The sequence below is a fragment of the Pelophylax lessonae genome (assembly GCF_965119305.1).
Source record: "Pelophylax lessonae genome assembly, chromosome: 1".
Lineage (NCBI taxonomy): Eukaryota > Metazoa > Chordata > Amphibia > Anura > Ranidae > Pelophylax > Pelophylax lessonae.
Window position 1 is genome coordinate 102,381,149 of NC_138768.1, and position 12,531 is coordinate 102,393,679.

The 12,531-nt window shown below is 41.9% G+C and overlaps 1 protein-coding gene across 1 annotated transcript in view; it reads left to right on the forward strand.

Annotated features, from left to right (window-relative positions):
- Positions 1-12,531, forward strand: part of MTREX (Mtr4 exosome RNA helicase) — a 232,204-nt gene that overhangs the window by 9,464 nt on the left and 210,209 nt on the right. The window contains exons 2-4 of the mRNA XM_082255208.1: positions 2,895-3,035; positions 8,230-8,296; positions 11,921-11,983. Of these exons, the coding sequence (XP_082111334.1) occupies positions 2,895-3,035; positions 8,230-8,296; positions 11,921-11,983 (271 nt within the window). The remainder of the gene's footprint in view (positions 1-2,894; positions 3,036-8,229; positions 8,297-11,920; positions 11,984-12,531) is intronic.

Sequence of the window (12,531 nt, forward strand, 5' to 3'; positions counted from 1 at the left end):
CACAAGGTTGTGTCCCAGAAGTGTGGCATTGAGGGGGTTAAAGCAGGCAGTGAGGAGGCAACATATTGTCTCCTCACCACCTGTCAAACACCACTGAAAAGCATTCCGGGTATGGATCACTTTCAGAGGAGGGGCAGTCTTTGTTGCTAGTGTAAACAAGTAAGGACACTGTTTTTTTTTTTTTTTTTTTTTTTTTTTTTTTTTTTTTTTGCATTTATTAAATGATTATAAACCATTGTCCACCTTTGCAGAAGTTCAATAGATGCACATGTAGTAATCAAAAATGCATTTATTACATTTTTGCATTGCAACCAGTCATTGCGTTGTTTGTATGCCAGCCCCAGGTGCTTTTGCAGGTACAGACCTTATTTTTTGGGGTTACAGTAATTAAACAATAAACTACAAGTGTGGTGATGTCACTGCTTTTATGCAAGTGCACTCTGCGAGTCCTCCTGCCGTAGTGGAAGATGGGACTTGTAGTCTTCCCATTCACTGAATGGATGACCTGGCTTCACCTACACAGCTTTGCACTGCCACCCTAAATTAAAGAAGAAAAAAAAAAAGTTCCATGGAGAAGCACCCTCAATTCAAGTTTTCAAGTACATAAATTACTCAATGCAAACCTAAATACTTATTACAATAAAAACTCCATGCCTCTGTTTGTAGTTTTATTAGTATAACATTTTTTACAAGGTTGTGCAATATTAGACCAGATTAACCCAACAATATTTAAGGCCCCACATAATTTAATCTGCATGGTCATTTGTATGTGCATCACTTTCTATCCCCTCCAATTATTATCACAATAAAATGAAAATTTCACTTTGGTGCAGCCATTTAAATAATTATTTCTGTACCCTAACTCTTGACTACAGTTTGCTGCTCTAACTCCACCTAATTTCCACCCATAGCAGTAAGTTGGGTGGGCTTCCTAAGCGTGGCATGGTGCTATTCCTGACAGGCAGAAAGGAGATCCGAAATGGCAGGGGTGCATGAGGACAGGCCATCTGCTTTCAGTAATGATGGGTCCCAGAGGACGTCGAATGACGAAACTAGTCGAGCGAGGCTAGCAGGCTGACACCATAGCGCATGGCCAGATTGTGCTCCCCGCTCTGAGCCAAAGCCGGAGGCGAGAGATACATAGATTTTAAGGTGTTGGTTCCCTAGTGTCAGGGTGACACTATTAAAAAAGTCAGTACTCCCATTTTTCTAAACTCAGTGATTTTAATGGATTTACGCTATGTTAACTCCTTCCTCCTTTCTAAACCCTATGTACTGCCTATACACTTCTGAGAGAGGGATTGAGGAAAAGGCTGGATAGTGAGCAGCAGCGTGGGGAACCTTCTGATGGATTTTGTGTTATAAGGTGCCTATCCTGGTTTAAAATTTGACCAGCCACTCAATCTGGTGAGTCAGTTTGGAGTGATTGGTGAAGGATGGCACCGGGTAGCTGCAAATCACCTTATTTACACTTCTTCTGGCTTCTTTGTGGGACTTTATAAGAAGAAAAATGTGGTTGCTGTTACTTGGTGGAGAACCTTGTACCGCTAAGAGATACATTTTTTTTTTTTTTTTTTTTTAATGAGTAGATGTTTGCCATACTTTTATTTTTTCACATTGTTTGAATTTTGGAATTTCAGTCCTTTTTGCACTTTAGTTCTATTTTTAGCATTTGCACTTTATGATAGTGATGGTTTACAAGATGAATATGCACAAATTATTGTATTGGCACTTTTTTGGGATACATGATAGAATTAAGTAGTATCCATAACGCTTTGAGCACAAATAGATATTTAAAAATATTGTCTTTTGTAAGATTGGGGAGTGTAGCTCTGCGTTGACCGATCCCATTTTTATCTGCTTTCAGAGAGGTGTGGGCTCAATTACAGTTGCTTCGACTTCAACACACCTTAAAGCACCTACTGCTTGAACTTGCTTTTTTTGACGCTTCAATTATGCTTTTTTGAAGCTTGTCAAATGCCCTATTGATTTTCTATTTTGTTTTAAAGGGGCCCAGTTCATTAGTTCCCTTAAGTGTTCAGCAGATCCCCCTGCTCAGTAGTACTCCCAGCTCAGCTGATGCTCCAGCTCTGCTGATCCTCCACTCTCCCTGGTTCCCACACACCTCCCGCTATATTGCGCCCAGGCTGCGCACTGCATGTGACATTGCTAGTTTCTCCCACTCTGGTCCCACAGCTCTGTTTATCCTCTGCCTCTTTCCTCTCTCCAATTCCTATTCATCTTCCTACTGCTTACCAGATGTGACGTCTGCACCAGACACTTCCAGAATATATACACATGAACCAGAAGTGACTTCTGATTTTTCCGGTTCACTAGCTGGTTTCCCAATGCATTCTGGAATATCTTTTACCCGCAATACCTCCAAACCAAAGCAAGGCTACAGCTGAATAAAAGCCTCTCAAAAGTGGCATGTGCTTTAGGTGCATTTTGTCAGACTTCTATGGAGGCTTTGGAGATGCTTTAAAGCACCAAGAAAGGGATATGGGGTATACTTTTTGAAGCCAAGCAAACATAACATGTAAACAGGACACGCTTCTTTAAAGCGATCCTATGCCACATTTTGAAGTAAGTGTAAACCAGCCCTAACTGGCAGGCTAGGAAGTGGTCTATCACAACCAATGCTTTTACATGCTCTACCTGGCATAGATAGGGGTTTGTCAACCCTATTTACCAGCCAGTAGAAGTTTTCTTGATAGTGCTCAAAAACCTGCAATAAAGGTTTGTGGTTTCAATCCCTGTCTGCAGATTTTGTAGTGGAGTTTAGCAAATGTTCTAAATCACAAAACCTTTATACACTGTGTATTGTATATTCCTACACAGGGATATGAACACATGCGCCGATTATATTACTAACTGTGAAATTCTGTTACCAGGAAGAAAAATAAGAAGGGCCATGCAGCAATTGCAGGACCTGCATCGGTCACAAAACGAGAAACCAGCGCTCTCGATGGACCAGAGGATTGCATATTAGGAAAGAAATTGAAGCTCGATTCATCAGCTGCAGATGAGATAAAGTAAGATTGCTATTTAGACCTTTTTTTTTTTTTTTTGGCTGAATGATTTGATGACTTTTTTTATATAAAAAAAAAAAAAAGTACTGATATCAGGAGTGACGATGGCCAAAAAAAATTTAATTTATAAAGACCTTACTCTAAAGCCAGTCTAAAGGTTGATTCCTGTGAACTGGCCGAAGTTATAGCAGTGGGTTAGCCCTGCCGACATCGCCTTGCCAGACAGACTTTGATTGAGAAATGGAAGGAGCTGGATGAAAAAAAGTTGGCTGAACAGTGACTGCAGCCAATCACTGTTGAGTATTCTGACAGTTGCTGATCTCAATTGTTGGAATACAAGTTCCCTAAGTGGGAGAATTGTCCATCTTGTACGGTTTAGCATGGATGGTGGAGTCTATGGATTTGTTCTACCTTTTACACCAAAAAAATAAAGATGAATTGTCTATCATTGGTCAGTGTGGTCACAAGAAAACCAAATTAATCTTTTCGGTTTGTCTTAGAAGTAGGAAGACACTCTCATTGTTCAATGGTACCACATGACCTGTAGGCATTGCTAGGATTATACTGCTACACATCTTACAGGGTTTAAAAGATTTTTTTACAGATCAATGCATTAGCAGATGTAAAATTCTTGTCACAGCAGGGAATGTGTTAGAAATGAGTCTTGGAAAAGGGGGAAGTGCACTCCTTTGCCATGTTGTGATTGTTGGGGGGGGGGGGGGGGGGGTAGAAAATGTACTTGCCTTACCCCCAGCCTCCGCCTGCAGTGTAGGTGAAGTTGATGTAAATAGTTCTTTGTGAGATTTTGGGAATCATGGGGATCCTAAATCTTGAACCACTAGGTGTGGCAAAATTCAAGGGATTCTTTAATGCATTTGTAAACCCTGCCGATAAACAAAGCTCCTACACTTGAACGTCCTTGTGTGGTGTGGTTGTTGCTTGTAATTGTATAAGTATATAGGGTCGGTACATTTTGCTTTTTCAGACACACAGGCTCTACTTTGGCGAAATTGGCAAACATTTTGAAAATGGTGCGCTCTGTGTGTGGCTGAGTTTATTCCAGTTATTTGGGAAGTCATTGTAGTGGCTGATCTACCCTGCCTGTAATGTCCTGTCTTCAAAGCTCATCATTTAAAGCTGAACCCTGGTTGAAAAAAATGTATCCTTGCAGTAGATACCCCTCCTCATTGAAACAATTAACTGCTCATTTTGTCTAGACGATGGCAAATATGGCGATAAACTTCATATTTATTGTCCCTATTAAATAGTTTGGGCCAAGCTGTCCAAAATGAACAATTTACTACACGAACAAAAGTGCTTGTTGAACGCACTGTATTAACTGACTGTAGCCTCAGCTACGTATTTTAAATCGCTCTGTCCTGGCAGTGGGACGAGAACTTCCCATCCCACTCCCTGAGGAAAATAGTTTATGAATGAATACAAAGCTTCCTCTGGCTGAAGCAGAGATTGAGATATCATTCACCTGCCTTTCCTTAGCCAGTCAGAGGAAGCTTTGTATTCATACAATAAACTTTTTTTTTTTTCTGTTATTGGCTGAGCAGCATTCAACCCAACTTGATTTTCTTCCCGGGAGTGGGATTGGAAGTTCCGGCCCACTGCCAGAGCACAGCACTGAATACCATATACAGCTGAGGTTACATATGGTTAATACAGCGCACCTCTTATTGAAGTAAATAGTTAACCTGGGCCAGCTTGGCCAAAACAAACTATTGAAAGGGGCATTGAACGTGGAGTTGTGCTTTTACCTTTTTTTTTTTTTCCTTGATCCTGCCAGCTTCCTCCACTTCATGAGACTGGTCCCCAAAGCCTGTTCTCCTTTCTGCCTGACCAATTGTAGCTGTAACGTCATTGCAATACTATTCAGGAACAGCAATTCTGCATTGTACAGATTTGCTGCACTGAGCAGAGTATCCGCTGCAGAGGGAGCAAGGAATAAGGTACAAGTATGTTCCCTTTTCACCCAGGATGAAGGGGTCTTTGGGTCTACCCTGAAGTCTAGGAGGTTTAATGTTTGGCCATTTAGGTTCCTTCCTCCCCTGCCTTGGGGATCTGTCTTCGGGAGACCTCCTTACCCAATACTCATTGGTTGGCTTCAGCTGATCATGAGGAGAGGGGTCCTGCCAGGCATTTTGGCTTGGTGGACCTGTGAGTGTGCGCCCCAGGGTGTCAGAGAGGTCCTACTTCTCCTGCAGGTGGACAAGAGACACCCCCAAAATGCACTTTTCTTGTATTCACGTGGACTTTTTTTATTCACTTACTGGCGTTTTTGTGCACCCTCCGCAGGTTCAAATGTAAAAGAGGAAAAGGAAGTATATCGCCTTATTTATCATCCTAGTCAAAGCTAGCAGTTAACCCTTGCAATGGAGAGGGGACTCTAATGCAGAGGCAATTTTTTTTCTTGTTTTACACCTAGAGTTCAAAATCCAAATCAATTTTTGACTTCAGATACACTTTATTAAAATGCAGGTTTAAATAATAAATGTGTACACAGAACAGCATTCAGGGTGTTTGCCGATGACCTTCTGAAAACACCAGTGAACAGATTTCTGTCATCAATACAAGCATGCTGCAGGTTAATTCAGAACAGTTATACATTCTCTAGGTCAGTGATATAAGAATTAATGAAGTTGTTAAATCCGCATGGCGGCTAGGCAACTAGCAAGTTTTAGAAGTCAGCAGTGGCAATCTGAGTGTCTCCTTAAATAAGATCATACAGTAAGTACAACTCGAGGTGTAAGACTGCCAGCAGGAGTTTAGTGTATGAGTGTTGCTAGTGATGACACTGAATCTAAATGTTAATTTTCCCCTAGCAGTGAAAAGTCTACCTATTGTCTAGACTAGAGCAATGTTTCTCAAATCCAGTCCTCAAGTACCCCCAACAGATCATGTTTTCAGGCTTTCCGTTCTTTTGAACAGGTGATTTGATTAGTTTCACTGCCTTATTATTTCCACAGCTGTTTCATCTGAGGGAAATCCTGAAAACATGACTTGTTGGGGGTACTTGAGGACTGGAGTTGGAGTTGAGAAACATGGGGGTTAGAGTTCCTTCTTAAAAATACCAATACACTTTCTGATATGTGAGTATGCCGAGGCTAATCTGTGCGCACGGCCTTTACAGGGGTTCTAAAGCAGCCATTCTCCTTTTCAACAGAGGATCCCCAAAAAAATAAAAACTTTCCGGTCTCAGGAAACGTCTGCTAAAAAATATCTACAACTCCTCATACGTCAGTGTGATGGTCAGTGGGAAAAATGCTCCTTACACTTGTGGTCTTTGGGAAGGATTACCACCTCACAGATAGCTAAGAAGATCAATGTATCGGTGAGAACTTCAGAGGCAGAAATTGCTAATTGCTCGAGGAACCCTAGAGTTTCACAGAACCCTGGTTGACAAACCCTGTTTTAAAGCCATAAAGGTTTTTTACCTTCATGTATTCTAAACAATAAAGCAGATGTATAGCCAAAGCTTGTTTGGTTGTACATCTCCTATGGATCACAGGAGTGTAGTACATTCTGCACTCCTGTTACCCATTTTCAGCAGAGATCGGTCTGAAGCCTGCTGCTGACATCGGACATCGGTCCAGGCACCGCGTCATGACCAAGGAGTCGGGATCCACCTGGTGCCTGGACCGACATGCCGCTCAGCCTCTCAACGAGCCATCAAGAGACTGAGCTGGCCCGTCCCTCCACAGCCTAGCGCTCCAGTGAGTGAGAAGGAGGCAGACCACAGAGCTGTTCTTCTCAGTGCAGAGTTGCCAGGGGACCGATGCTGCATCCACCTAGGTAAGTATAACTGGGGATAAAAAAAAGAGAAACCCATACTTAACTTTTAGGGTAAAAAACCTTCTGTTCCAGATCACCCCCCCCCCCCCCCCCCATACTTATTTGAGCCCATTCTCAATCTAGTACTGTGCGTGAGCAGCGCCTCTCATTCTTTAGTAGGCAGATTGATAGCAGGAGCCATTGGTTTTGGCTGCTGTCAAATTCTTTGACAGCGGGGCAGGGCCAAGCCGCACTGTCTGTCTAATAGATAGACAGGGCGTCACAAGATCAAGCATGTGTGAATACCTCCATAGAAAGGTAGAAGAGAAGGAGCCAGGAGTGCCGCTGGTAAGGGACCCCAGAAAAGGGAAGATCAAGGCTGCTCTTTGCAAAACCAAACAGAGCAGATAAGTGTAACCTTTTAAAATATATATATGATTTTTTTAAATCCCAAGCTTTGAAGTCACTTTAACTGTATATGTGATGTGTAAAGGTACTGATCTCTTATTTGGAGTGAGATATTGCCCGACACCATTCAGCATAACCAATGGAATGGAACCAGTGGAGCTTCAACCTCTTTATCGTTTTCTCACCTATTAGATTGTAAGCTCCCAGGGGCAGGGCCCTCCTTAACCCTCTTGTATTTTATTGTTGCTTTGTCTTGTCTCCCTTTATATTGTAAAGCTGTGTGCAAACTGTTGGTGCTATATAAATCCTGTTTAATAGTGATCATATTTACTGTCTATAAAGTGAAGATTCTTCCCACAGCCCCCCTGAAATGGGCATTTTTCACCACCATTGCAGTGGACATTATTTCCACTGATAGTAGTGGAGGGCTAACCTCTGTAACTGACCCACCAATGTGTTGTAACTAGGAGATTTGAGCTGTAGTTATAATCATTTTCCTTGAGACTTAACTGTTTTAAATGTTTCTCCGTGGTAAATGGTTGTGGGAGGCTGCTGTAGAGGATCTGAATCTGTATCATGCACTGCATGTGATGCACCTCTATGCTTATGCTATGTTCATCCTATGGATCTGTGCTTTATATACCTCTGATGCTGCATCTTGAATATCCCCCCGCCTTTCAGATGGACGGCCATGACAATGGGAAGCAAAGCCCTGCCTCTACCAAGGTGGCTTCCCCAGTCAGTGTGGTACAAGCCATGGCAAGTCAGTAATGGGAAAAAGATCATCTGCAGGGAGCCTACAGACAATAATAGTGACCAGTCCTTTACCCTCTGGTGTTTTAGGGCACAGCCTCCACAGTTCTATTTAATTCTTCTCAACTAAACCTCACAATAACATTGTAGATATATGATACGTCTTCCTTGTTAGCCATAAAAACACAGTATCAGACTGAGACAATATACTTTGATAAATAGTTACATTGATATTTTTTAAATGTTTTCTTTACAGTCTTGCAGATTTAATGCCCAGGATAAAAGTCCAAGAAGTGGATACAGTCGAGGGCTGCACACATGAGGTATAGTTGTCTGTGGTGTTTGGGTGTGGGATGCTTCAATTGTTGGACAAAATTGGATTCATGCTCCTATCATTTAGGTTTCATGCTGCTGCTTACTCTGCATGTGTTGGCTGGTTGTCATTTTTTTTTCTCCATTTTGTTTATGGCTACTTGAAATTCTTCGGGTCATTACTATATCCTATTTTTTTTTCCCATTTTTTTTTTTCTCTATTTGTTACTCTGTGGGAAAAACAGTGTGTAGACACCTCACCATCACATGAGCTCGGTGGCCATTCCACTCCAAAACCTCTGGCACAACCACCTCTGTGACTTAAACAGCATTTACTGCTATGGGAAAGCCTTCCACAAGATTTTGGAGAGAATTCTGACAACAGAGTGTTATCTCAAGTACTACTGTTGGACCCAAAGACCTGGCTCACAAATGACACTCCAGTTCATCTCAAAGGTGTTAACTAAAGATGAATTTGGGACTCTTTGTAGGTCACTTGGTCCTCCACATAAAGCTTGTCAAACAACATTCAGGGCAGAGTGACCCCCCCGAAACGGTCCTTTTGAACTCTCCCTTGCTCCGAACTCAGGAGGTAAATATATCTGGTACTTCTAGTATGGGGTAGCTTGTGACTGTCGTGTGACAGTCAGTCCTAGCAGTGCTAGGCCTGAAAACTGCCATATGACCAAGGGAGCGATGTTACTGCTCCTGCTGAGCAAGATCTAAACCCAAAGCTATGGTATTATGTTTGGTTACCAGTCCTTCACTTGAGAAAAATGCCACCAGTTATTTTCATGTCATTTTATTTTCCAGTAACACCCTTCCTGTCCCTGGGTGACGGCGCTCACTCACCACACCGTATCGGCACATCAGAAAAGCAAAATGCTGCCTTTCTGATATTCTCCATTATATAGAGGGATGTGGTTCCTTAGTCCTGAGAGATACTGATAAGAGGCAGCACAGCAGATTATTAGCTCACAAGACGTCTGTAGAAAAATATCTACTTTAATAGGAATTTCTATGGAAATTCAGAGATATACACACACACACACACACACACACACACACACACACACACACACACACACACACACACACACACACACACAGATATGTTTATTTGTGAACCATTCCATTGTAGATTTTGCTTTATGTTTTGGAAGACAAATCTCCGTCCCAGTCTCAGGTCTTTTGCAGACTCCATCAGATTTTCTTCCAGAATGGTCCTGTATTTGGCTCCATCCATCTCCCCATCAATTTTAACTATCTTTCCTGTCCCTGCTGAAGAAAAGCAGGCCCAAACCATGATGCTGCCACCACCATGTTTGACAGTGGGGATGATGTGTTCAGGGTGATGAGCTGTGTTGCTTTTATGCCAAACATAACGTTTTGCATTGTTACCAAAAAGTTTGATTTTGGTTTCATCTGACCAGAGCACCTTCTTCCACATGTTTGGTGTGTCTCCCAGATGGCTTGTGGCAAACTTTAAACGACACTTTTTATGGATATCTTTAAGAAATGGCTTTCTTCTTGCCACTCTTCCATAAAGGCCAGATTTGTGCAGTATACGACTGATTGTTGTCCTATGGACAGAGTCTCCCACCTCAGCTGTAGATCTCTGCAGTTCATCCAGAGTGATCATGGGCCTCTTGGCTGCATGTCTGATCAGTCTTCTCCTTCTATGCGTTGAAAGTTTAGAGGGTCGGCCAGGTCTTTGTAGATTTGCAGTTGTCTGATACTCCCATCTCAATATTATCGCTTGCACAGTACTCCTTGGGATGTTTAAAGCTTGGGAAATCTTTTTGTATCCAAATCCAGCTTTAACCTTCTCCACAACAGTATCTTGGACCTGCCTGGTGTGTTCCTTGTTCTTCATGATGCTCTCTAGATAGAGATATTTATATATATATATATATATATATATATATATATATATATATATATATATATATATATATATGAGAGAGATCTGACTCGTATGCAGCCAACTGCATAACAATTTGTATTACATAGAAAGTATAAAGGTACTAAAACCTAAGATGGAGATAGTGGTTTTTTTTTTTTTGTTTTGTTTTTTTAACTTTTCACACAGATAAAATGATTTAATTTGTAATTTAACAGGTCAAAAGGGACAAATGGAGAAAAAAAATCTTTTAGTATTTGAGTACATTTTGACTCCACGGTTTGTAGTGGTGCCCACACACTTTTTTTGTATTGGTATTGAAGTTCATTTTTTAAGCTTGCTAACCAGGCAGGGTTTTCATAACAGAACAGACCCTTTGTGGTCTCTCTTGTCATGAACGTCCCTCTCTGGCCTGTTAGTAGAAATGTTGTCTGAGCCACACATGTGCAGCTCAGCCCACATTTCTGGCACCCACTCTGCGCCATGGTGAAGTTGTTAATCAGTTTCAGCTGCTTTGATGTTGTTGAAAATACCAACAGGTGGACTAGATGGGCAACAATGAGACCATATCCAAAACGGGAATGGTTTTACAGGTGGAGGCCACTAACCTTTTTTACCTACTCTTTTCTGACTAGCTTTGCATTTGGCTAGGGTCAGTGTCACTACTGGTAGCATGAGGCAATACCTGGACCCTATAGAGGTTGCACTGGCATTCCAAATTCTCCAGAATGGCACAGCAATATGTGCCATTGCCAGAAGGTTTGCTGGAGGATGAAGGAATTGATACCATTGACTGCCCCCCCCCCCCCCCCCACCACCACCACGCTCACCTGACCAAAATCGAATAGGGCACCTCTGGGACATTGTTTCAGTCCATCCGATCCTGCCAGGTTGCACCTCAGTCTGTTCAGCAGCTCAGTGATGCCCTGGTCCAGATCTGGGAGGAAATACCCCAGGATAACATCTGTTGTGTCTTTAGGAGCATGCCCTAATATTGCCAGGCATGCATACAAGCACGTGGGGGCCATACAAACTACTAAGTACCATTTTGAGTTGCTGCAATGAAATTTCAGCAAATTGGACTAGTCTGCTGCATCATTTTTTCACCTTGGTTTTTGGGGTGTCTTTGAATTCAGCCCTCTGTAGGTTGATCATTTTCATTTCCATCAAATGTTGTGGCATCCTTTTGTTCCCAGTTCATATCTATAGGGATATCCAACATGATTTTTCCCCATTGAGATCTGATGTGTTTTCAAAATGTTTCTTTAATTTTTTTGAGCAGTGTACTTACCTGAGGTCCATCTAGATCCAGCGATGTTGCAAAAGTGTCTGGCTGCTCAGGACTCCCCTCCTCACGGTGCCATTGGTTCCCGCTGCTGTTTCAACCAATGAGAGAGAAAGTGGGTGGGGGCAGGCAGCGGCTCTGTGTTTAAATGGATACAAGGAGCTCTGGCTCAGCTCGGGTGCCCCCATCATCATAGCAAGCTGCTTGCTGTGGGGGGACTCAACAGAAGGGAGAGGCCAGGAGCGCCAGCGAGGGACCTGAGCAGAGGAGGATCTGGTCTGCTCTGTGCAAAACCACTGCACAGGGCAGGTAAGTATAACATGTTTTTGTTAGCTTAAAAAGAGATTTTAGTATCACTTTAAAGAGCAGCAACATATTTATTATTTTTTTTTTTCTATAAATGAAATATGCCAAAATTAAATATTCATCGTTTTCTTTTTTCTTTAGGTGGCATTGCCTGCTGATGATGAGTACATTCCTCTTAGACCACGGGTTGGGCAAGCTGCAAAGGTTTGTCTGTCTTCATAAGCTGTGTTGGGTGTTATTGGCAAAACGTAGTTTTAAAGGGAATTTGTACACAGACTGAAGTTTGTTCTGAACAACCATTAAAATCACTTTATCAAAAGCCCCTCCCTCTACTCTGTATCTTTATTTACTGTGGAGAAATTGATATTCAGAATTCACACCAGACGCACTGAAATCACTCCTTTTTAGTTTTACTGCAGCTTGCAAGCTTTTTAATGTGAACAAGCAACAGTCGATATAAGCTATTAGAAACTGTCTGAAACCTGACTGAAGTCTTGTGTGATCTTTGAGAATTAATTATTTCACTGTACATGCAGCTGGAAGGCTTGTTAATGTTTACTGGTTAAGAATATGTAAATACTTTTCTGTTCATAGTCTGGGAACAAAGGCACTTTAAGCCCCTGTTCACACCAAATCCGACTTTAAAATCATGTGACTTTACTTGAAATGGTATGATTTTAACTCCGCAGGTCAGTGTGAATTCATGCATAGATGTCTATGCAAGTTGCACCTGCAATTGCAAAAAATAGTGC